This window comes from Oxyura jamaicensis, chromosome Z (genome assembly GCF_011077185.1).
Source record: "Oxyura jamaicensis isolate SHBP4307 breed ruddy duck chromosome Z, BPBGC_Ojam_1.0, whole genome shotgun sequence".
In the NCBI taxonomy this organism is placed as follows: Eukaryota; Metazoa; Chordata; class Aves; order Anseriformes; family Anatidae; genus Oxyura; species Oxyura jamaicensis.
This window is the reverse complement of record NC_048926.1, coordinates 23,162,973-23,189,209: the sequence shown is the minus strand read 5'-3', so window position 1 is coordinate 23,189,209 and position 26,237 is coordinate 23,162,973. Positions and strand designations below refer to the sequence as shown.

The 26,237-nt window shown below is 41.3% G+C and overlaps 1 protein-coding gene across 5 annotated transcripts in view; it reads right to left on the bottom strand.

The window, feature by feature from the left end:
• The window catches only part of MAST4 (microtubule associated serine/threonine kinase family member 4), a 294,272-nt gene extending 286,494 nt beyond the window's left edge, over positions 1 to 7,778 (bottom strand). For 4 of the 5 annotated variants that reach the window (XM_035309516.1, XM_035309517.1, XM_035309518.1 and 1 more), the window contains exon 1: positions 7,433 to 7,777. In XM_035309516.1, coding sequence (XP_035165407.1) covers positions 7,433 to 7,636 — 204 coding nt within the window. In that variant the 5' untranslated portion in view covers positions 7,637 to 7,777. Of the gene's footprint in view, positions 1 to 7,432 lie in introns of all 5 variants that reach the window. The other variant, XM_035309515.1, reaches the window with a different exon arrangement.
• Positions 7,779 to 26,237: the final 18,459 nt, after the last annotated feature.

The window sequence follows — 26,237 nt, the reverse complement described above, 5'->3', positions numbered from 1 at the left end:
AAGTCTCTGAATTCTGCATTTCAGATATTTACCCTTATTTTAGCAGCAAACATCTTCTCTTGCCTTGCACAGAAGAGTATTGCTGTTAATGTTCACCAGCACAGTGTAACACAAACAACAAGGTAATAAACCATGCAAATTGATATGCGTTGATGCTTCAGCATGGCAGTGTATGAGATGGCACTTTTCCATTGGTGGCAGGAGGGTTGGAACATACCAAAACAAAAACCAAGAGGAAACAGAACCAAGTGAAACAAAACCAAGAGGAAAGGAACCCCATCACAAAGATTCCCACAGTAAAAGGCTGTCTAGCTGCTCAGCTTACTAGCTCAAGTGTCTTCTCATTTATGCTGCACTTGACAGCCCTCATACTTTCTGCCTCAAGACTTAGGACTCTTTCATCCCTTTGTGTAAACACAACTTTACACAGGCTGTTACTGCCAGCACTGCAGCCCCATCATACACAGCTTCCTCACTGTACAAAAGTAGCACTACGCTGTTGCATTTCCTGACATTCAGTTCAAAGCAGCTTACATCTAGCCAAAATGCCATCAAAGCAAAGACAGCAGACTATGCTTTACAGAAGTCCTTCTCCTTGTATAGAGCTACAGCTTTTCAGGAAAGGTGTTTCTCCACATTTGATTTCACAGTTAAACATGCAGATACTATAGATACTAAAATACTAAGAATAGCCTGGACTATTTTACCTTGCTTGTAAAGTTTAAAGGGCACAAGAGGCCCACTTTTATGAATGCATTCAAATTTTGTTTTGAACACTAGAATTACCAGGTCTTCACCCACTGCCTTTCATGAGGATTTTAAGTGCCCAAAGAGTTTTGGCACATGAAAACATATACACAAGTCAATTTATGAATCGGTTTCTTCAGCTCTCACTTATTCCAAGTGGGAAGGGAGATGCTCTCGTTATAGGTTTATTTATACACACCAGATGTCTGGAAAGTCGCTCCAAGGAGCTGCAGATATTACTATTGTACAGATAATCTAGAACCTCAGGAAACAACACAGCTGTGTTAGATAAAACCCATAACCATGAGCCTCTCATCTTCCCAGCACGTTTCTGTGTCTGTAAGGTTGCAAATATGTGTTGGGTTCACATGGAAAGGGTTTGGTAGCAGGGGGCTGCAGTGAGCAGAGCCCAGCAACTGCCCCATGTCAGGTCAGAGCCAGCTCCAGCCAGCTCCAAAGGAACCGCTGCTGGCGAGAGCTGAGCCAGAGTGACACTGGGTGGGTCGCTGGAAGAGCAGATTGAAGAAAGGCTAAAAGTCACCATGAAGCAGGTTGCAAGAGGGAGGAGTGAGAAGCTGTGGAGAGAACCAGCCCTGCAGCCCCCCAGGTCAGTGCAGCAGAAGGGCAGGAGGTGCTCCAGGCCCGCAGCAGCAGTTCCCCTGCGGCCTGTGGAGAGGCCCCTGGTGGAGCAGGCTGTCCCCCTGCAGCCCATGGGTCCCACATGGAGCAGATCTCCACGCTGCAGCCCGTGGAGGAGCCCCTGGTGGAGCAGGTGGATGTGGCCTGGAGGAGGCTGCAGCCCATGGAGAGCCCCCGCAGGAGCAGGCCCCGGGCCGGAGCTGCAGCCCGTGGAGAGGAGCCCACGCAGGAACAGGGGTCTGGGGGGAGCTGCCGCCCGTGGGGGACCCGTGCTGGAGCAGTTTGCTCCTGGGGGATGGACCCCATGGCACAGAGCCGTGTGGGAGCAGGTCTTGAAGAGCTGCTGCCTGTGGGCAGCCCCTGCAGGCTCAGTTCGGGAAGGACGGCATCCTGTGGGAGGGACCCCATGGGGAGCTGGGGCAGAGAGTGACTGTGACCAGAGAGATGAAGTGCCAGGACCTGATCACAGTCCCCATTCACCGTTTCCCTGCGCCACTCAGGATAAATGTAGAAGAGGGTGGATGGGGGGTAAGTTATATTTCATTTGCTTTTAGTTTTTGCTGCTCTAGTCTGTAAGCAATAGGCAATACATTAAACCAGTCAAGCCAAACCATTTTATGCCTGTGATAGCAGTTGCTGAGTATTCTCCCCATCCTTATCTCAACCCACAAGTTTTTCCATCTTATTTTCCCCATCCTTCTGAGTAGGAGGAGTGGAAGAGCAGAGACCAGCTGAGCTGGCACCCAACCAAAGTCAACCCACCACAACATCAGCATGCACCTTAAAAGTCTCCTTCAAACTTAGGATAGGAGAGAAAAATATTCCTAATTAAAAAAAAAAAAAAAAAAAAAAAAAAAAAAGTGTTTTTACATGACTGTTGAGACAGCCCTACAAAGACTTTAGGCAATAAGTATTTAATTCTATAGGTAACTTATCACAAGCATATCTAAAAATGAAGGCAGTGTTGTTTCTCTGCCTCACATGACACAGAAACAGTTTGAAGCCTGTACTAGACTAGATGAGTCTTTAGTTAATTCCACTGCCATCACATTAACACAGAACTATACATTTTATGACTGCATTACCATTCCTTAGTGTGATCTAAAGATCACACTCTTGCAATTAGGCAATTCATCTTTGGGTAGCTGCAGCATTCAGGCTGTGCAATAACAGGGAATGATCCATCGCTATCAGAGACAAGAAAGTCTGAAACAATTGAAAGAGGAAGTCCCTATGATATCTCCCACACTGTTCAAGCGTGTCCCACAGTTAGCACTTCAGCAGGACAAGCAAGAGGGAAAAAAAGAAAAATCAACAAAAACGTTACTGCTAGCTGGGTCACAGTGACATAGGGATAGAATTGCAACCATCTCCATTACATATGGATGCACATGCACACATTACCACCACTTGTCACTTACTTTATCCCAATGCATTTTGATTTCTCCCCCTCCCCCAAATTACAGTTTTGTTGGGGTGAAGATCTGGCAGACAATCTGTAATATGGAAGGACTGTAGCTCTATAGCAGACATATGCTTAAGCTCAAATGTGTGAAAGAGCAGCTTTCAGAGCAACACTCTCTTCACCGCCCCTGCCACCTTGCTACGAATATTTTCACGACAGAATCTTAGCTTCCCAGTAAAAAATTCCTACCACACAGTCCTCCTGAAGCCACAACGGATTGGACTATGAACAACAAGAAGGGAGATTCAGGTATTTCTATACAAGCAACAACAAATAAAGCTTTTGTAGTTTTCTGCACAGTGAAGGATCTTTTTGATACGTGACACACACCAAGTAGATAGTGTGGAGGAAAATGTGGAACAATGCATATCTAAGGTGAGTGACATTTTTACATCAGAAATCAAGTTTTTTCATGGTGCTCATCTTTTCAGTGCAGGTCCAACTCTCATCAACTTTGACAGCCACCTCTCAATACCAAAGATTTAATTTACAGAAAATTAATTAAAATTTGAGAACAATACTATGTTTGCTTCCCCTCCCCCTTTTTTTTCCTTAGTTCTGTTTTTTAGAACGCATCTAAAGTATCCAAAATAATGAAAAAAGGACCCAATATGGTAATTCAGCAGATTCTGGCAGGTTCAGAAGCTTTTGGAACCATTTCAGACAACGGCAACAGATGTGCTATGTGACAAAATATTATCCTCTGAAAAACTACTGATCCACCCCAGGTTACTACTGTGCAATGGTAAGCAAAGTGTATTCCCTGTTAGTGTGACAAGGTTTGCAGAAAGACGGGCTATTTTAGTAGATCAACTAACAGAAATGGAGAAGACTCAACTCAGACAAATTTCAGATCCTTGAGATTACTGATGTAGGCAGAGAATCTATAGCTTGCCTTCACCTTCATTTTAAGAAATATGAATAACCCAAGGGAGTTCTCACATGCCCTGTAAACTTTAAGATTTGGAAGCCACCATCTACAAAGGGTACATCCCATGCTTGACTGAAGTGTATAAAGCATTTTGAATGAGAGCAACTAATGCAGCCAGTGACATTTGGCATCATTTCTTTCAATAAGCCTCATAAAACAAGCTTCCTGTTCACAGTTACTTTTTTGCCAAAAGTAAGACTAGTGTACAAAAGTTAGAAATGCAGCAGAAAGGAAAATGGGAAAATCCTGGGGCATTTTGCATTTATCCCTTCCCCTGTAGTCCCAATCTGGTATGCCATCTCCACCATGCAGTTCCATCCTGCCTGCTTCTGTCAGCATAGCCACTCACTCATGTCACTAGAGCACAGACAAACTATTTGCTTGAATTAATTTGAACTTCATGCTTTTGCTTTCCACAGCATTCAAATGCGCTGAGACTCCAGAACCAAAGTCTTCCAACATAAGGTTAAAGCTGGGTTTCATTTTCATGTGTCTAAGGTCTCAGAGTAAGACACCAAAAACACTTTACTAACTAATGGTCATAATCTGTTAACCTAACATTTACTCTTGCATTTATGAAATGAGAGAAAAGACAGCTTTTCTTTCATTGCTTTTTTGTTCTTGTTGGTTGTTTTTTTAAAGTGAAGTCTATGGAACAGTAGATTAAATAATGATGGAGAAAAGCGATCTATCTTCTCTTCCCAACCTGACCTCCTTGCCTCATTTCCCTCCAGGAATTAACTCTTTCAGATGCGATACTTAGAACACCAGTTACCAACCTTTCAGTCCTACTGTTGAATTTCTGGACATAAAAGAAGCAGCCCTTTTGTAAGTGACAGCACCAAGTTTCCTTCACTGAGGCAGAGGAGCCAAACCATTGTTTTTTTAGCAAAATACAGATATTGATATAATTTTTCAGAAAAGAATATAAAAATCATACTGCATTACAAACTGCAAAACAGCACCCTGGGCTGTATACAATAACATCCCTTGAGAGACATGTGAAGTAATCCTCCTGTTCCAGTCAGCTCTGGCAAGACCCAAATTTGGGTATGGTATCCTGTTTTTTGATGTCACACTTCAAGACAGATGTGACCAGCTGGAAAAAGTCCACGAGACAGCAATTAGAATGATCAGATGTCTAGAAACACGTTCTATAAGAGAAGATTAAAGCCACTGGAGTTGTTTAGTCTAAAGAAAAGGTCTAGGAAGAGACAAGATCAGAGTTGTCAAGAATATTATATACAATGTCACAGGAGAATAAATAGCTCTACTGGAACAACACATGGAGTGTATGGGAAAATGCGCATGCTTTCTAATTACTCGTTTAGTTCAAAAATAAATTTTATGTCATAGCCCTAAACAACTTAGTGACAGGTGAAGTAGCAGCAAGGGAAGTATCAGGACAATCAGTTTCACAGCTGTCTGGTGGACACTGAACAGCAGTGACAGACTCACCACTGCCAAGCTGACAAAGGAACAAGGACAGGGCAAGAGAGAAATGAAACCTGGATGAACGTGACCAAGTACTGGAACCAAAAGAACTGGGAAGACAGAATATCAACATTTTCATTCTGTGACACTACTTAGTGGAACATAAATATGAAGATGGGATCTTCTGGAATTTCTCTCACTGCTCGGCTTTCGGCAGGCAGCACAAAGTCTGAAATTATCTGTATATTCATCTCAGACTTTAGTCTTGTCTTTCTCCACTAGCCTTACAGGTTTCAGTGTGCAAGTAACAAAGATGATATCTCAGTTTTAAGTTAGTATGCCTTGGTTCATTTCTGCACCCTAATGCATTTTGGTGTCCTTGCACAGAAACAAAAATAAAATAATGATGATTATACAGGTTGCTTTGTCAGGTGGCTCTGCAGGTACACAGGAATTCAGCTGCAAGCACTGGTTCCACAAAATGGAAGGGCTAGCAAAGCCAAAGCACAAAAATCACAGACATAAAAAAGGTCAGTTTTTGAAATAATGAAACAATCTAGCAGCGAGGAATAAAGAAGAAGGGAGAAGGTTGTATATTCTAAATAACCTTTCCCTATTACATTAAAGTGAGTTTACACTGGTCTCTTCCAGAATTACTAACTGCAGATGAGGTATCTGATTGCCCATACAGAGTATCCAAATTCCAATGAATTCAATGTTGACTTTGGGGGGCGCTTAACCTTCCTATATTTTCAGCTCAGAAGGTGCCTGTAATTCACTTCCAAAGCACACACCAAAATAACCAGCCTTAATCAGAAGCTAACTGGTCTGCCAGTGACTGTGAGGTCAGCAAACTGAACAGGCGAGCTTTGTGTGTTTCTACACAATATTTTGTAGGCTTACCAGCTAAGCACCCAACCAGCTAGACACCACATAGCTGTGGTAAGCACAACCTCCAGCCTACGTGTACAGGGCCTGCTGAGAAGCAACATGTATTACCTCACAGTAAGCACCATTGTAACATCAACTACAGACCTTGTACTCAGTTCGGGGAATAAAACAAGTTCATATTTCTATGAAAGAAAAGATTAAATGTGTATATATCCTCATTTATTCTTCTGTTATTGCTACCAGAGATGGACCATGCAGTCAAACAATTCCGCCCCTTAAGAGATCATGTAGTTGTATTATACCAGGAAGATTATCCAAGACTGAGCATTTGAAGTAAAAAAAGGAACAAAACCAGGGTTTTTTTGAATCCAAATCACCGTGCATTAACTGAATAGAGTGGGTGAAGCGGAAAACAGTAGCTACATAAACAAGCTGTTACTATAGAAGGAAACATTCTCAGCAACCACAGCTGAACAAGCTGCAAATAACTTTAGCCACTGCTTCACGGACATCCCATTAAAGATGCCAGGGTCTCCCAAATGCCCAAAAAGGCTTTGTGCAGACAGCCGTGTAAAGGCATGGAATAAAGGAACCTCACCTAAAAGGAGATCAAAAAGTTGCCCACAATAAAAGGTAACTCTGCCACTACACTAAGGCATGCAAGCAACTGTGAACTGAGGCGAAGTAAAGCAGCAGTCAGGGAAAATACAGAGTGGTCGGGGTCAGGGAAAGAAATACCTTCAAGGAGTACAAACCACACGAACGATGATAATAATAAAAAAGCCATCTCAGATATAAAAGGGTGATTTTACCGTTACACAGGGTTTTTTGTTTTGTCCCCCGCCCAAGCGTGCCGCTAGCAGGTATCGTGGCTCAATCAGAAGGGAAGGGAGGGGAACAGCACGCGTATCCATGTATCAAGCACGGATCTATCACCCACGGAGCTCTTCCATAATCCACGGCCTGTCACCAGCTCTCCCGAGGGGATTACCGTAGTTCGGGAGCCTTGCCCATCGCTTCCCTCTGACATTGAGGACTTTGCTTCGGAGCGACGCTACTCAAAGGTGATCCGCTAGCACAAGCGACACCGCTTAAAGCCCAGAACACCCCCGCCAGACAAAAATAAAATAAAATAAAATACAAGAACAAAACCCCCAAAGCCAGAAGCTTCACCCAGCGGCAGCCCCAAGCGGCGAGCCGCGGAAACCACCGGGGCGCCCCGGGGCGATGCTGCGGAGCGGCTCCGGGGGGTCGCGCAGCGGCACCGGGGGGTCGCAGCCGACCCCGGCTCCCCATCCCCATCCCTGTCCCCGTCCGCATCGCACCTCCTCGTCCCGCTCCTCCAGCGATGCGGCGGCCTCCGCCCGCCCGCCGGGGCTCCCCGGCTCCTCTCCCGGCCGCCGCCGCCCCGCCGCCGGCCCGGCTCCGGGCTCCCCCTCCTCGGAGAGAGTTTCGGAGCCGGAGGAGGAGCCGGAGCAAGAGGAGCCGGCGCCCCGCGGCCGCTCCGCCGCCGAAACTTTCTCAGCCATGGCCGGGGGGCTCCGAGCCGAGCCCCGCCGTGGAGCGGCGGCGGGAGGTGCCTGCAGGCGGGGCCGTGCCGAGCCGAGCCGTGCCGCGATGCGCGGAGCCGGGCGGAGCTGGCGGCGCGGGGCGGGCGCAGCGCTCGGGCAGGTAACGGGGCGGGGACCGGGCTGCTGAGGGCTGGGGGAAAGGGTAGGGGGGTTGGGGGGTAGGGGGAAAAGGGATGTAGGGGAAGGAGCAGGACCCGCACTGCGCTGTGCGGAGGGGTGATGGCAGCGGGTTAATTAGGGGCAGGTGCTCCACGTGACGGCAGCCTTCCCTCCTCCCCGGTGCTCCTCCGGAGCGAAACGAGGCAGGAAAAATTCAAAGAAGAAGAAGAAATAGCTGTCGGGGGCGTGCAGAGGTGGCTTGGCCAGCCCGGTGTCACTTACGAAGGGCTATCTATCGTCTGCAGCGAAGTCCGTGTGGGTGTTTGACTTTGAAACGGGCATTGACATTGGGATTTGTGGACGGGCTTTCAAAGGCACTGAAACCAAAGCAGCTCATAGGAGTTAGGCGCCCGAAAGCTTTTGCAAATCCTCCTAGGGAACTCCTTCATCTTTAAGGACCTAAATGGCTTTTAAACCTGAATGCCTTTACAATTTTTAAAACACTCCTTTAAAACACTTTTTTTTTTTTTTGGTCCTGAGATGTCTGCAATCATAACATAGGTCCTAGTCTGATGTGCCAATATTATATTTTTCTATATATATCTATACACTTGTGCATACACAGATGCCAGAGTGCTCATGCTTGTGCAGCCCAGAGTCCCCTGGGCTAATCCAATTGTGGAATCAAAACAGATTAAGCGCTTTGGTAATGAATAAAGTCTCACAGCATCACTATAGAGTAGATATCATCTTCATTTTGTAGAAGAAATGTGAGCACAGACTAGTTATTGATGTGCTCTAATTAACCAAGTACATAGATAATGAAAATAGGAGGTATTCTCACTTTTTCAGATTTGTGATCTGACCATTTATCCAGTACTCCCAGATGGTAAATGAAAAAAAAAAAAAAAAAATACTTTAATGTTATGATGACTTTGTGGATTATCAGATTGATAGTGGAAGAAAAATGACTCTATAAAATGCTCCAGATCTCAGTCTTTCTCTGCTTTGAATGAGATATTTAAGCAGGATAGTATGCTGTAACCATGCTGATAGTTCTCTATGGTTTCTTGACAGAACTTTGATCAAGCACTTAAAATGCCTAGAAATTAATTTGTTGGGAAAGAGAATTAAAATAGTCCCTAGAGAGAGAATTTGACCCAGAAATTTGTCTATACCTGCATTTAATGATAAGAAAAAATGAGCTATATTCAGGAAACAAACACACACAAACAAAGCAAAACAACACAACAACAACAAAAAAAACATAATGGTTGAATGAATTATACATATATACTTCTCTAAACCTAACCATAACGATTTTAGCTAACCAGATAGAATAGTTCCTCTCTAGCACACCAGGTTCTGTACACTGGCATTTGCACCTCCAAAACCTGGACTTACTTGTAATTCTTGAGCCCCCAGACTTTAAAGCCAACCCTCCTCCAGTCAGATTCAGCCTCTGGTTTAGTGTCATTCCTGTAGCAGAATAACTGGCTTAATTTCCTAACTGGGAATTTGCAATGTGTAAGAAAATTGCCAGGTGGTGAAAAGCAATGCTGCAGGTTTTTGTCACTTCCTTTTTCTTTCTCTTACAGCATGAGACAAGACTAGGAAACAAAAAAAAAAAAAAAAAAAAGCTTAGCCAAAGTGCTTCTACACAGCTATTATAGCTGCCAGAACAGTGCCTGTAATCTGGGGACAGCAAGGCGTATATTAGAATAGTCACCGAACTGCTCTAATTTATGCCATAAATTGAAATCTGAGAAAGCACTCAAGATTTTTAATATCACCCCAGAGTTACTGAAGACAAGTGAGAGTATTGTTCTGCTCTGGCCTATAGACTGTGTCAGATCACGTGCTCTGGTAGCATTATCTTACACTGACAGGAGAGGGTTGCCATGCTGCCCGTAGTTGTTACAAGGAAGCTGAAGCCAGAAGCTGCAAAAATAGAAGTTTACAACATTTTCTGTCCTGGTGGAAATGTTACTTACACTTTGCTGTCACAAATCAGTGATACACTCCATGGCAAAACACTGCATATCTGCTGTGGCTTGAGAAGCTCATTTTGAAAGCATTTCTAAGAAGATGGCCAAGCTTTTGTAAGCTTTGGGCACCTCTTGTCAGGTATTATGTACATTTGGTGGGGCAGTCCTGCCCAGCTTTCCCCTTCTGTTCTGCCCTAGCACACACTGCAGCCTCCCACTTCTCATCTCACATCAGCAGCAGACTACTTCTACACCACCACTGCTCCTTTCCTCCCCCTCCTCCCTGCCAGCAGGATCATGCCCCCTCCCCACAAGCTGTGGTCAGCACCACACAAACTGGAAGTAAAAGACAATCATCACATCATTTGTAATTAAGGAAAACAGTTCCAAGGTTTTGTGCAATTGTTCACACTGTGTGCTGCTCAATGATCATAAGTCAGCTAACTGAAAAAAAAAAATACAAGAGAAATAAAATGCAACTCACCCTCCCCTCTGAATTATATATATATATACTCAGCAGTTAATGATTGGCAAATAGTTATGTTGTTTGTGGCCTCGAAGAATTGGAACATTGGTTGGCTAATAGATACTGATTGACAAATTTAGTACAAGGTGACCAGGTGTAAGGGAAACACTGCAAAAAGCATGATCAGGTATAGCAAAATCGTCAGTAAATCTTAGATATACATGAGACAACATGAAAAGACGTAGGGAAATATCTATTGATTTTGTTACTGGGCCTCAAAGGTAAGGGTCAGGGTCTTTCCCAGTAAAAGATAGCAGGGCTTCAGAGAAGTAGGTGTATGGTTGTAGTGGGTTTACGCAGCAAGGTTTTGGTAGCAGGGGGCCACCGGGATGGCTTCTGTGAGAAGAATCCAGAGGCTGCCTCATGTTAGATAAAGGTCCCACCACTGGCCAGAGCCGGGTCAATAAGAATAAGTGATGTTGTTTCTGCTTGTGTGAGAGCAGATTTAAGAAAAAGAAAAAAGAAAAAAAAAAAAAAGGAAGAAAAATAGAAACAACAACAAACAAACAAACAAAAAACCTGCTGTGCTATGGCAGCTGGGAGAGAGGGGTGAGAAGCAGCCCTGCAGCCCCCCAGGTCAGTGCAGCAGGAGGGCAGGAGGAGCTCCAGGCAGGCAGCAGCAGTTCCCCTGCGGCCTGTGGAGAGGCCCCTGGTGGAGCAGGCTGTCCCCCTGCAGCCCATGGGTCCCACACGGAGCAGATCTCCACGCTGCAGCCCGTGGAGGAGCCCCCGGTGGAGCAGGTGGATGTGGCCTGGAGGAGGCTGCGGCCCATGGAGAGCCCCCGCAGGAGCAGGCCCCAGGCCGGAGCTGCAGCCCGTGGAGAGGAGCCCACGCAGGAGCAGAGGTCTGGGGGGAGCTGCCGCCCGTGGGGCAGCATGTGGCACCACGTAGAGCAGGGGCAGAGAGTGACCATGAAGGAGCAGTGGAGACGAAGTCAGGGACTGACTGCAGGCCCCATTTTTCCCAGCGCCATTCAGGGGAAGAAGGTAGAAGAGGGTGGATGGGAGGAAGGTGTTCTTGGTTTCTTTCCTTTGTTTCTCACTTCTCTAGCTTATTAATAGGCAATAAATGTTACGATCTCCCTTCTCTGAGTCTGTTTTGCTCATCCCGATAATTGTTCCGATCACCCCATCCTTATCTCAAACCTTGAGCCCTTTGCATAGTATTTTCTCCCCCTTCCCTTTGAGGAGGGGGAGTGAGAGAGCATCTGTGGCTGAGCTCAGCAGCCTACCTGAGTAAAAACACCACAATGGTAAAAGCGACAGGCAAAGAAAGTGAAGATAGTAGCAGTTAATTGGGCCAGTTTGTTAAGTAAACCAGAGAAAAGCCACAAAGTGTGTGCAACTCAGAAAGAATTTAAAACCAATAGAATAAGTACTTTAGCAGAGAAAACAACTGTCCCATGGTACAGCTTTAATGTGTCAAATGCAAAATGTAGGGCTTTGAAATAGCTATCACATAGTTTTATGACATTAATCCTCTTCAAATCATTGCCTGTTAGAACTAGGCAATGTTCCATCAAACTCCTTTTATACTCCTCAGAATATTCTCTTTTTGCTTTGACTCTGTGTAGTAAGACAAAGGTTCACATCTACAAAAAAAAAAAAAAATAAATGAAATTTCAAAGCACACTGCGAGGGTGGGGTTAGCACCTGAGGAAATCCCTAGACAAGACTGGGAGCTCTGGCAAATGCAGGCCTCTCCTGTTATGCTACTGGCAATAACAGCACACTGCTTCCCTCTCTGAATAGTAAACATGCATCAAACCTGACCTGGGATCACCACTTCTTTGGATGAATAAGCCTCCATGCTTATTCAGTTCTTGCCCTCCCCGGTGAGACTGCCAACAGTATTGCCAATTAGTGCCAATCCTGAAAGCAAATTGTAATATGAATAGGCTTTTCAATTTTTAATTCCAGACTCTTGCACTGGTGGTGTATAAATGTTTCATTAGCACTTTTTTTTTTTTTTTTTTTTCTTTCTGTAAGAGGTTCATTCACTTCTATTTCTGCCTTACCTTTGGAAAAAAAAAACAAAAAAAAAGAAAAAAAAAAAGCTGTCTACCTGGAGTACTAGCAAAGAGTAGACTGACAGGAACATACACTTCAGTGTGCTCCTCCCAGTCAAGCTCTCAAATCAGAGTTCTTTTCTTGGGAATCCAGATCTATTGAAAATCCATATTATGGTGCCTTGAATACCACCTTAATTTTTTACCTGATATGTTGTATCTCCATTCTTTCTCTCTTAAGCAGTATCCAAGATGATGAATTCAAAAGTTTTTCTTTGGTGGAGTACAACCTATTGGCATCGATAGTAGGAATACATGGTAGGTTGGAGGAAGGTAATGCAGTGGCAACTCCTGTCTCAGGGCTGGGGGCAGGCGCTGCCAAGCATACAGCATGGTGTGGAAGTCCTTTCTTCTTATATCTGAGGGTATCCTTAGATCTTAGGGTAGGGTGAGGTTCCTACTTCAGAGTAAGCAGAACCCACTTCGTTCATTCCAAAAGAATCAGTTCAGAGTCTCTTTCTCTTTTAAAGAGACAATGAATGTGAAGCACAATATACTTTCTCTATCACTTGCAGAGCATGAAGCAAGGGCATTTGAACATGATGATTAGCCGCAGATCATCTCAAGAAGCATTAACAGGCTGGTCATGCTACATATAAATCCTTGCAACAATAGGTACATGCTTGAACAGAAATAGCCCATTGAAGTCAGCGGAACATGTGATAAACCTGAGAAAAATGTCATGTATTGTATATTAATTGAACATGTTACCAGATGTAAGGTGTCCCTGCCAAGGGAAGAAAAATAGCTGCTGGAGGCCTCCACCTGCTGCAGGTGCTTTTATCAAGTCCAAGCAATGCCACAATCTTGTCAGCTAGAGATGATGTGATCAGGACTAAACAGTGTAATTGCTAAAGACACTTTCCCTGATTACTGGTACTTGAGGAGCTGTATGAGCAGTGTATGAATCACTGTCAGAAGAACTGCAGAAAATCATGCTTAGAGGAAACCTCTTGCAAATGTTTATACTTTGACATTTACAGTTCTGATACCTTCAGGGTAAAAAACAAGAATTCTGCCTGACATTCTTTAGGCTTTTTTGTACCGCAGAGCGTCAGGAGGTTATATGGAAAGAGGGAGGCCAACCCCATCAGTTCACTCTTCAAGTCTCCTTCAAGGCATTTCTGTGGGGTCGTACCACTGTGAGTAAACATCAGAAAACCCTGCTCTCAGTTTCAGGCAGGTTCAGAGGCGCTGTCAGGCTGTGTGTCAGTAGGGACCAATAGAATTGATACCATCTTCATTTGAGTTGAGACACAGAAATGTGCCAGCAGCAAATCCTGAAGAGCTTTTCATAGAATAGAATTGTGGAATATCCTGAGTTGGAAAGGACCCACAAGGATCACCAAGTCCAACTCCTGACTCCACACAGAACCACCCAAAAATCAGACCATGTGTCTGAACAGAATCATAGAATATCCCAAGTTGGAAAGGGTATTTTGCACAAGTCCCACTGACTGTGGCACTATTCTTATTGATGGATAACCTTTCAGCAAGGAGCCTTCCACAAATTCTTTTTCCCCTTCCTAACATATGTGTAGCAGAGGCATACAGTGATACATCAACAGCAGGGAAGAGCAGCATGAGCCTGGCACAGGCCTGTTACCAACTGGCATACGACAGCAAGGTTACTCAGTCTAGGAGTCCCATTCCCAAATTCACATTCTGCTTTACGAAGTCTGGATTTTATATAAAATTCAATATTATGACTTTCATCAAACTATTGAGAAACTATTGCTTCTCACATCACATTTTAACAAAGGTTATCAATTCCTTCAGAGTGCTACAATCAGAGAAGTATGAAGGAAATGAAAATCTCTCATTGTACCATGCAGGAAGGAAATGCTAATCTCTCATCTTACTGCACAGTATCCTAGTGTCCAGTCAAGAGCTCTTAAAATGAACAGATAGATGGTTCAGATATGGTTCAGACTCAGGGTGGAAACCAGAGATAACCAAAATCTTTGCTGCAGATAGAGCAGGGAGACGCAAGGAGTTATTGAGAGCTTTGCTGTGCTATGGCTACATGGTCTAGTTGAGAGGTGTAATCAGCTGTGGACTGCTAAATATAAACTAGACCTGCATGACTGCATCCCGCTGTGTATTCTGATCACTACCTTGAGAGTTGCAAAACCATGTTTTAATTTCTAGCTCAACAGAAATAATGTAAACCTATTTTACACCTGAACACAGAGCAATGCTGGATTTTCTAGGCTCCTGGATCTGATGGACTTCCCTGGGCAGGTTTATATGTCCTCAGCTTTCTACTCAGCATCCCTTCTTTAAATGTCAAGACCCTATTGACAGTATTAGTACAGGTTGTAGACAGAAATCCTTCTCAGCAAATGTTAGCCAGAGACTCTTTAAAAAACAGCATGAAAATGGGGAGCGAATATTAGATCCAGTGATTGCCCTGAATTGTCAAACTCTCCAAAGCTCCATGGCAACAACTGAGGCAGAAGCAGGTTTGAGGCAGCCCACGAGGTTTTTCTAAGCTCTGCCTGCCCTCATCCCAGGCCTCACAATTCCTAAATAGAGCAGGCACTGTGCATGGGGAAAAGCTGTGATTTTCTCACAGAAATCAACTCTTGTGTGGGAGCCCTAAAAATGGTGCCACAGTATGTGCACACTATAGTTTTGTTTGTTCAGACAGTCTTGCTTACAGAAAGAATAAAAGCTAAGTCCCTATAGAAAATACAAATAGGATGAATATTCTGAATTTCAGTCTGTTCTGCTCTCTCTTCCATTGATAACTAGGGCAATCTTCTCCCAAATGTAGAATGTCATGACACAAAAGCTAGGAAAACATTACATGCTTAAGAAGATGCATTCAAGTTTTAGTGCATATACCTTATGTGTAAAGTAATATATTTGAAAGCTGATTTTTACTTGCTCAGTCTACCAGAATTAGAAAAAAAATTGTTTTACTTTTTTTTTTTTTTTTACTTTTTTTTTTTTTCCCATGTATTGCTTTACTTTTCTTTGGCATAAGATTTTTATAGTAAAAATGACATCCTTCATCTTCATGGCCTGCTTCCCATTTTCAAAGTAAAATCATATGGTAGAGGGATTTACTTTTTATTTATTTATTCTATAATTCTTATTTGGGTTGACAATATTTGTGTCATACCACGTATCAAAACTCAGTTTTGTATTTGTAGGGGAGACTGAGTAGGGAAGAAATTCATTGTTGAAACCATAATTCCATTGTTGAAACCATCATGTATGCACTTTTCCTGAGGTTTTCTAAAGATGAGCAGATTCTCTGCTTAGATTATCTGAACTGGAAGCTTATTACTGCCAGGAGATATGCTTTATGTCCAGATCTAATGTATCTTTGCCCAGGCTTTATGCAAGGTATGAAATAAGGGTAAGTACTAATTCAATGGATGCTAGGCCAAATCTGGTCTTTTTTTGATCTGTGTTTTGATGGATTAATTATATCAGTAGTACTATTCTGTGACTACTGGTATACTTTGCTGAAAATATTACCTAAATAATAGTTTTTTCAACTTGTTTTTCTGTGTTGTATTTGCCTGATTAGCAGTTTCATATTATGACAGTTAGGTCTGAAAATAAAGTAGTGTCTTGGGTGCTGAAGTTGACAATTCCATATTCTTAGATACACTTACTGCCAAAATTTCAATTCTATTTTGTATCAGAACTGCCAGTTTAAAAGAAAAAATCTAATTAACAGGAATGTAGAAAACTCTCAGCTTATGCACAGATCACATGTTTAAAATTCAAACATTCTATTTTGTGTGTGTGTTGGACAAATTGGATGTAGTGGCCAACACTTAAAAAAAGTCAATGCTTGAAGTCAGATTCCTAAACACCTACAAAAATTCTTAAAAGCTACTTACAAGTCTTCTGAAACCAGGTTGGTTTTATGTAGGGAGCTAATGTGACGCAGCTAGCTGTGAAAGTATTACACTTCATTGTGCATTTGGCCTATAAGAATTGTGGAAAAACTTAAGGGCCAGTGCCAGATGGGTTCATAGTCAAGGAGATCATTCCAGATTTGGAAATCCAACCAAACTGTCAAATGTACTAAGGCAACAAATTTTTCTCCCAGACAAAAATTAGTAAGAACTTCAAAAAGAGATAAACTAATATTAATAATAATTATTATAATGATGATGAAGTAATTCAAGATTTGTATGCATCAAATATGCATTTTCTCAATGTGTTATTCTATTTCTTTTATTTTCTAAGCAACTGTCTCTGAATTTTGGTTTTAATACTCTAGATTATCTTTGCATATGTTACATTTCGTCTTTCTAACCTGTTTATGGAAACAACTATGTAATAAAGTTGAAATACTTAAGCAAACTTGTCTTTGTGTATTACCTGCTGAGAGTTTATGCTTCTCCAGTGATAGTTTTTACCTGCTGCAGTTAATGAGTATGGTAGTGGATGCACTGATTACCAGAGCTCGGAGATATGGTAAAGCTATTCAGATCGAAAAATACAATCTTGCGCATTAATGAAAAGCTGTCCATATGAATCACTGTCTTAGACTAAGCTTTTCCGATGCAAACAATTTAAGTGGTATATCAAAAATAGGGACATATACTGAAATAATGATTCATTCTTTATACCAGATTGAAATGTGTTAGTACGGTTGCCCAACACTTCCCGTATCATAAAAGACTGTCTTGGGTTGTTTATAACTATGCAAAATTTCATCATTCAGGCTATAGTTTTCCATGACAAGAATTTAACTGAGTTTATAACCCATACATTTTTTTTTTTGTTTTGTTTTGTTTGTTTGTATGTTTTTCTGTTGTGGCTATTTTTTAATTATCACTTTTAATTGTGGAATTTTCAAACAAAACAATTCAGACACTTTCCAAGCACAACATAGCATTTAATGCACTACTTAATTACTATAAAAATTCTTACAGCCATTCAGTACAAAGCTCCTATGCTTTTATACTTTAAAGACAGGGAAAAAAAAAAAAAAAAAAAAATGGTGGGAGGATCACCTAGCTGTCAGGGATGCGATTTTAGCATCACTATGAGAATATAGCCAAATTTGACAATAGACCTACCTTAGTTCATTCAGGACCAGTAGGAACATCTTTGTGTATGACAGATAATTCACACAAAGTTTGTCTGAAATAAGTGTGCTATTCACACATGTATATGAGAGTCATAAAGACTAAGAGAAGACTTTACTGGCACTGCTTTTCAAAATGCTGAACATTGCTGTGGGATGTCTTTCCTGTGCTTTCAGTGTCTTTGCTTCTGAATCCATATAGCAAAGAGCATGCAGATACAGACTGGAGAGAAGCAAAAGCAGTAGGAAAAGAAGACGAGTGGAGGTAAGACACTGCAAAAAGAGCACAAGGTAGGTCAGAGCAAGAACATGGAAGAAAGTGTGGCAGGTAGGGTCACGAAAATGATCAGAGGGCTGGAGCACCTCTCCTACAAAGAAAGGCTGTTCAGCCTAAAGAAGAGGAGGCTCCAGGAAGACCTCACAGTGGCTTTTCAGTACTTAAATGGGGCTTATAGAAAAGATGGAGATTGACTCTTTGCTCAATCAGATAATGACAGCACAAGGGTGAATGGTTTTAAACTAAAGGAGAGGAGATTTAGATTAGATGTTAGGAGGAAATTCTTCACTCACAGGGTGGTGAGGTACTAGAACAGGTTCTCCAGAGAGGTTGTGGATGCCCCATCCCTGGAGGTGTTCAAGGACAGGCTGGATGGGGCCTTGGGCAACCCGGTCTGGTGGGAGGTGTCCCTGACCACGGCAGGGGGGTTGAAACTAGATGACCTTTAAGGTCCCTTCCAACCCAAGCCATTCGATAATTCTGTGATTCAGGTGGAATGAGTATATGCAGAAATTATTGGAAAGAAAGCACAGCATGATCTCAGGTGAAATAATAATAATAATAATAATAATAATAATAATAAAAGCTTTAAGTCATAGGAGACAGACACTGGGGCACCAGGGCATATCCGTTGGGCATAACCTGCATGCAATCGCCTAATCTCAGCTCCCTATTAATACTTCTGCAAAATGACCGTGGTGAAACCTTACAGTTGGATGGAGACAAAAGAGCTAAGGTGATTCTTTGTGTAAGGAGAGCATTTCTTCCCTGCTAGTGGTTCAGCAACATGAAAAGTAAAAAGCTTCTGTTTGTGGTGAGTTGCCATCACCCCCAGCTGCTTGCTCTCTCCTGACCCACAGCAGAATGGGAGGAAAAAGCTTGTGGATCAAGATGACAGGAAATTGCTTGCCAATTACTGTCAAGGGCAAAATAGTCTTGACTTTGGGGGATTTAACCTAATTTATTGCCAAACATTCATTAACTACTGACTTAGGTTTGGGGAAGCAAAACCAAAGGAAGATAGCAAACATTAAAAGACTGAGGGAAAACACCTTTTCTCCACCATCCACCTCTCTGTTCCCTCTGGTGCTTCTCACTCTATTTTTTCCCCCTTCCCCTTCTTCTGTGTTGTGTTCTACCCTTTCTTGAAAGCCTTTTTGCCAGTATTGCCACCAGCTTGGCCAATGGGCTCAGGTGAGTCTCACAGTGGGTCCATTGCAGAGCCAGCTGGATCTGACTGTGTCTGGCTGTGACCACCCAGGGTAGCCCCAGCCTCTCCTCACAGAAGCCCCCCTGCAGCCCCTGTGCTGCCAACACCATGACACAGGCACTCAGCACTCCTACTTGTACTTAGTGCATGAATTCAGGTGGTTGAAGGCTGTATTGTGGGGCCTGATGATGGTCAAACTAGTTCAACAACACAATTTTTATGCAGGCAGAAATTGATAGGAAAGGGGGGTGGTTTTAAACCAAAAGGGAAGGGTTAGATTAGATGTTAGGAGGAAATTCATCACTCAGAGGGTGGTGAGGCACTGGCACAGGTTGCCCAGAGAAGCTGTGGATGCCCCATCCCTGGAGGTGCTCAAGGCCAGGCTGGATGCTTTGGGCAACTTGTTCTGGTGGGAGGTGTCCCTGCCCACGGCAGGGGTTGGAACATGGTGGTCTTTAAGGTCCCTTCCAACCCAAACCATTCTGTGGTTCTATGATTCTGTGAAGATTTAGATGGAGGTTGAAACTTGCTGAGAGGGTGCAGGGGTGGGGTGGTTTAGTTTGGTTTGGTTTGGTTTTCTGCAGACAGAAGAACTGTATGGCTGCATAGTTAAGCACCCCAAATTTAGGAAATATCAGAACTAAGGTTTCCCTGGTAACCTTAGCTTGCCTCTGTCAGCATGCATATGCTTTACGGTGATCTTTAATGATGTGTTCAGCATCCAGCCTTTTCAAAAAGACTCTGTTCTATTCAATGCACAGAGAGGCGATAATCCAGGAATTAATTGGACTTAGGTAGGGAATGAGACAATCACATAGGTGCCTCTTTTACTTGTAACAGAAACGAAAAATGTGTCCGGAATGATAAGGGGACCATGAAACAGAGTGCTATAGGGAAAGAAAGAAAGCAATCTAATGAAGCTATCTAATGAAAACTCAGAGAGTTCGGCAAGAACAGGAATTATACGGAAGGGGAAGATCAGAAATGCCCGTGTAACAATTAAAACATGCTTTGCTTTATGTCACTCAACTACTTCATACTACTTAATTGCATTACTTAGACTGTAAAAATCTGGACTTTTAAATTATTTTTTTATTATGCTGTGTTTTAGTATAAGGTAGTTATTTGCTGTAAACATTCTTTACTATAAGAGAAATTAGATAGGAAAAATCTACCAGAAAAAAACTTTAAATAAGCCTTACCAAGCTCTTTGAAAATCTGGCCTCTTGCATCTTCACCAAAGCTCACCACATGAGTTTGTCCTTAGCAGTTGAAATGCCTGTTTTCCCTGAATAAAGATAAGATCTACTTCATTTTCAGAACTGTTGCAAGAAGAAATTAATTAATTTACAAAATATTCTCATCTTAAAACAGTAAGTCTCACAGAAAATGCCAGGCAGAAATTAATAATGCTATGTTCATTTTAAGGATTGTTTTTTTTTTTTACGACTTATGTCAGGTTTGAGGTCATCCATGAGGCAAGCAAATATAAAAGAATATAAAAAAGATGCCTACTCAACAAGCATTTGATATATAAGCTATAACATGAGTCTGTTTTTAACAGTCATAATGCATATGATTATGATTTTGTGCAACTACTCAGGAAATACTGTTTCTGACCTGTTTAAAATTCATTAGTTTATTTAGGGATTTTAAAATCTTTTTAACATTGTAGGTATACAAAACATTATACTCTGCAGAAAGTGAGTAAACTGTCTTAGCCTTCCCTTTAAAATGAAAATAAGCAGTTATTTCCAATAATGCAATCAACGGAATGAAAAGAGGTTCAATTACTTTTAAATAGTAGTTTAAAAGGCTTTTTCAACAGACATACTTTATCCTTTCATAAAGAATGTTTTCAAGTTCTCAAAACCATTTATAATGATTTTGATGTGTGACATTTTTTCTGTCATTGCAGTGCATTTAATGTGGTAATTAGAACTGCTAGCAAATATAAGGGAACTTTATAGGGATATTAAATCATTCTAACACAGCTCTAAGTCCTCATGGATTTAATAATAACTTCTAAAATAAAATACTAGACAAATCAAACAATTAAATGCTTGATCCAATCAAAAAAAAAATGTTGCCAATGACATTTAAAGTATAGAAATCTTGGAAAGGATATGTATATATCTCTCAACTCTTATGTCATGATAATTTGTTGAATGAAAAACTTACCCAATTTTTCAGTTCAGTTGTTATGGTTGGATTTAGGGAGTTAACAGTAATAAGTTCTCCTGTCCCCGCAGCATCTTATTCCAACTCCAGGAGGATTAAAACCATAATTATTTTCCATAGGGAAATTATTCTGCTATTAACCCACTATTATATTTTATGTAGTACAGTTAATGCAAACACCCTATAGTCTTGTGTAACTAAAGCACAATTCATTAAATGAATACAAATTTTAAGTGATATAAGTAATACAAAGTAATACTTTAACTTTTCTGCCTTAGAAAACTGAGGTCAGAAAGTTCACTGGGAACCAGAGGGGAGTGCCTGCCCTTCACTGAGTGTGTGTGGGAGGCTGGCACCTTGGGAAAATTTCAGCAGGAATCCAGACTGGCCAGCTGTGACACCACACATTGTCCCCTGTGACAAGTCTCACTGGAAGCAAGGGGGAGAGAGATAAATATATAGGTAAGCCTGTCGTGACAGACATTTAAGTAATACAGTAATACAAAGATCTGAAGGTTCAAAGAAAAACTTACACATCTGTAAAAAAATAATTTCAATGCATAAGCAGTGTTTTTATCTACAAAATAATACCTTCAAGGGGGAGAATAGTATTTTAGGTTATAAACATTATTTTTTTACAGTCAGAGTATTTATCCAGATTGCATAAATACTTAAAATACATGTAATAACCATTTGCCTAACTTGAAATGACAGTTAAAATTTTATTTGCCAAACTATTTCGGCTCCGCAAATGAGCCAGTATGTGCACTAAGCTTATGGTTTGTCTTTCTTTATATTTTATGGCCATTTAATATGTCATCAAGTACATTTAAATATTAACATATATTTTCAGACAAAATTCACTTCTGAATACTGTAAAACATACACATTAGACCATTGATTTTTAAATACTCAGTTTTATATCACAGAAATGAGTAATACAACTTTGAAAACACAAATCTCAAACAAGTCATAAGTTATTGTGCCAGGGAAGCCTAGTTCCTTAAGGAGCTTCTAAAAGAGAAACTCAATCAAACAGGCAAGGTTAAAGTGCTTAAGTCCAGGAGAGGGCTGTAAGCTGGTCAACCACCTAGAAGAAAGCAGACCATTTTTCAGATGGCTGTCAGGTCCCAATATCTCAGAGAACAGCATTTATTCTCTACGTTTCCAAATAGCTACATCTAAATTGAGTATTAGATTCAAAGTCTTAATTCTCCAACTGTCCAGTTTGTGAACTTGAATGACTACACTCCGGATTTTCGGGGGATAAAGTACCCAGGATTCTTTGCAGCAGAAACCATAACAGGTTTCTCGGGTGTGAAGAAACAAGGGTGTACACAGTGATCTCACCCAAACATACAGCTGGGACAGAGCCAGAGCACATTCCTGGACCTGGGAACTAGAAACTGCTATCAGCTCCCACAGTAGCCTTAATATCACAGTTACACCTAAGGGCCTCCATGAGTATAGGCTCAATTTCCATGCATTATGCTAGAAAGAAGAGACAGCAGTATGGCCAAGGACAAGAGTGGACGGTTCAACTTTCCTGCCAGATTTGAGTTCTTTAGCAAAAATTCAAAGAATAGAATCGTATGTTGCATATAATATGCATAAAAACATAAATGTATGTATATATGTTGCAAAGTTTTATAAATTTTACAGACCTTCTTCATTTATTACTTGCTGGGTCTCAATGTTACAAAGTAGAGGGTGAGGGAATCATTCATTTCTGATATCCTAGAAAACAGTTTAATGATTACATCTGGTTCTTCTCATAAACTAGAAAGAAATCTGAAGGTTAAGTGAAGTGTTGTACCTATGGACATTAGATTGTTTCAGGCCATTATGGTACACGCTTGTGTACAGTGGTTGAAGCTAGACCATGTTTCAGATTGGGTTTATCATGTCTGCCTTACTCATGTTTAAAACAGTGTATGTTGTCATTGTTTCCATGTTAGGAGGCAAAATGGGTGTCACAACTGTTATATACAAATACACATTTGTGTAGGAAATTTCAATGGCAATGTAACGTGTTTAAAATCATCAGGTTTTGCATGCGTACCAAAAAAGTAACTGCAAATATAGCACAGGAGTCAAGAAAAGGAAAAAAAGACAAAATAAGGAAGAAGGAGAAAATCAACACAAGAAAGGTCTTCTCAAATTCCCACACATATTTATCATTCCTTGTTGCTATTGCCTTTTTTATTTTTTCATTTTTTCCCCTTTTCTTTCTTTCATTATTTTTAATACTAGGTCACCACTCCATCTGGAATACCCATGCCCATTGGATAGCAACACAGCTCAGACTCGGGTGTCTCAAGTATCAGCTTTTTTTCCTAGCTATTCAAACAGATGTCAAGGCCTTTATTTCCTGGCAATATCTATTTTTAATCTATCATTCTTTGCAGATGATCAAAATTATAGTGTCACAGAGCTAACTTGAGGCATCGCCCTGAAAACAATGGATTGTCTCATACCATTGTGTCTCCTTATGTTCTGGAAGGGTTGAGAACCAAAACCAAAGTATAAAAGATGAACACAGAATCCAGTTTAAGCCAGGCAGGCTCTCATTTCAGCAGGCTGCTTTGCAAGAATATGAGTGATTCCTGCTAGCTTTTCACAACCTCAAGGCACCCTAGAGGCAGATCTTTGCAAGCTGGCAGTAAACTGACTCAAGTGGTAAGAGACAGTGCATAACACTTTAAATCATAGCCTAATCCCTCAAGCAACCCTCAGCTAAAGGCTGGGAGTTGCAGCAGTATCAAAGTGGTATTTTTAACACCACTAACTAACACCACTAATGACTAAGAGAAAACAAAGAATGAAGGCTCACAGTTGTCGTGTTATTTCATACTGAAAACTGCATAGCAACATCTCAGTTTTAAAGGGTGATCTTGGCAAAGGAACCTTGCAACCTGGTGTTAATGGTAAAATCTTCTTTCAATGAATGACAGTTGCTCGTCCAACCTACCTAAAATGAACATTATTGAGTCCATTGAAAAAATTTTACCTATTTTTCAGCAATGTTTGTTTTTTAACAAGAAGGATTTCTCTAGGGGCGTGCAGATCACAAAGCATTCCTCTGCAAAACAACCTTTCTAACCAGTAGCAGCACAGTTCATCTTCTTTGCATGCAGCAAGCACAGAGTAATAAAAAAATACTAATCTTTTGAGAAACATACAGCACTAAATTGTCTGTTTGTTCCAAATATGCATCCAGAAAAATCCAGAAATTATCACCCAAAGTTGGCAGCTTCTATTCTGTTTCACTAATAACAGTTCTTCTGACAAGAGTTTCTGATTTAAACTTATTTACACCCAAACACAAATGGGACTCACTGTTCTAAGTTCTTATTTTAGAAATGGACCCCCTTTTCACTGGAATTCATACAATGTTGTGCTATTTTTCTTAAACATGAGCAGATGTAGATGATAAAAATGTTTTGACACACACTTTGAGTTTGCAGATTTTATGATCACAGAATCAATTGTAGAACAGCTTGTGTTGGAAGGGGCCTTAAAGATCACCCAGTTCCAACCCCCCTGCCATGGGCAGGGACACCTCCCACCAGACCAGGTTGCCCTGGCCTTCACCCTGCCTGTGTCATGAGCACCTCCAAGGCTGGGGCATCCATAACTTCTCTGGGCAAATGTGTTGTATGAACAAGACTGGCTTGATCAGAGAGAGACATTCAGGCCACCTCAGGGCTTCATTCAGCGATTTTATTTTTGTATCTCTGCATCTGTGTCTTCAGGAGGAATCTGAGTTTTTGTTTTCCCATTTTTAAACCATTTTTCCTGGTTTTAAACCATTTAGAAATAAGTGCCATGCATAAAATAGACCATATAAAAGGGAAGAGAAGTAAGCTGCTTTCCAGTTAATCCTTATCCAAAAATCTTCCAGTTTTAAGCTGAAAAAGTGTATTTTTTACCATAATTTCATGCCTTTTTTGAGTTATTTCTACTACTGTTACTTATTTCACCAGCTTTACTGGCATTAATGGTGCTTTTATTGTTCTGTGATGTGGCATCCTGTATAATGCAGTACACCTACCAAAGGGCAGAAAATATTGCTGGGGCAAGGAAAATACTAAAAAGTTTTTCACTATTTGCTCAGGTCAATGTAGTGTGCATGTCTTTCTAGTTTCCTTTTTTGTTTACAAACGTCATTTAGTTTATAGCTAAAATTCTTTTGAGTGTTAAGACAAATAAGTAATTCATGTATTTTTACAGTGCTAGTGAGAAAGTATGGTAACTGGAAGAGAGTAGAGAGGCTCTATTCCACAATATATTTCAAAGTGTGTTACAATAAGCCCACAAGCTTTTCTAGAAAGAATATGAATATCCATCAATTTCTTGACACAGATTGTACTAGGTGTTTACATTTGTCATCATGCGTGTGGGGGAAATACTTGTAGTCCTGCACTTTAATAACCACAGTGCCACAAAGAACTGAAGGACCATATGAAGATTAAGAAGTGAAGGTTACTAGTTCAGACTATACAGCATGCAGAGTTTAATTTGATTCACAGCAGGCTCAACAGAAACATGGTGTTTGGTGTACATACTGCATGGAAGTAAACTCTTCTTCCATAAGGAGATTTTAAACTGTCAAAAATGTGAAACAATAATCAAAATGCTAAGTTATTCAGAATCTTCAAAAAGAGGAATGTAAATAAAACACTTTTCAGAACCCACAATTGCTAGAATACTTATTAGCCTGTGGGGCATAACTAATGGTTTGTCATTAACTCCAAAGAACCGTGACAAATGTACAACTTTTTGGCTTCTCTCTTAATTTGACATTAACACCGAAGCATAGCTGGACCAAGCAGATTTAGTGCCATCACTAACTAGTGGTGAATTTTACTCTGTGTGAGACTGTGTAGAAATGCAGAGATGGGTAAGCGCTTTCCCAGTCTTACTGCCTGAGATGGAGCGATGCATGTAGCCCCAGGTACATTACGTCTCCATGCAGTGTTTCATTTCTTCCAAAGTCAAAGGCCAGCTAGGCAAAGTAACATCACTGTGGAAAACAAAGTATCGGCCACATGGTGCACATCTTTAACACATGAATGTTTCTGTAATCAGAAATTGTGGTAGAAGGATTGTGATCCTGCTTGCCATGAAATGTGCGCTTATGTTTG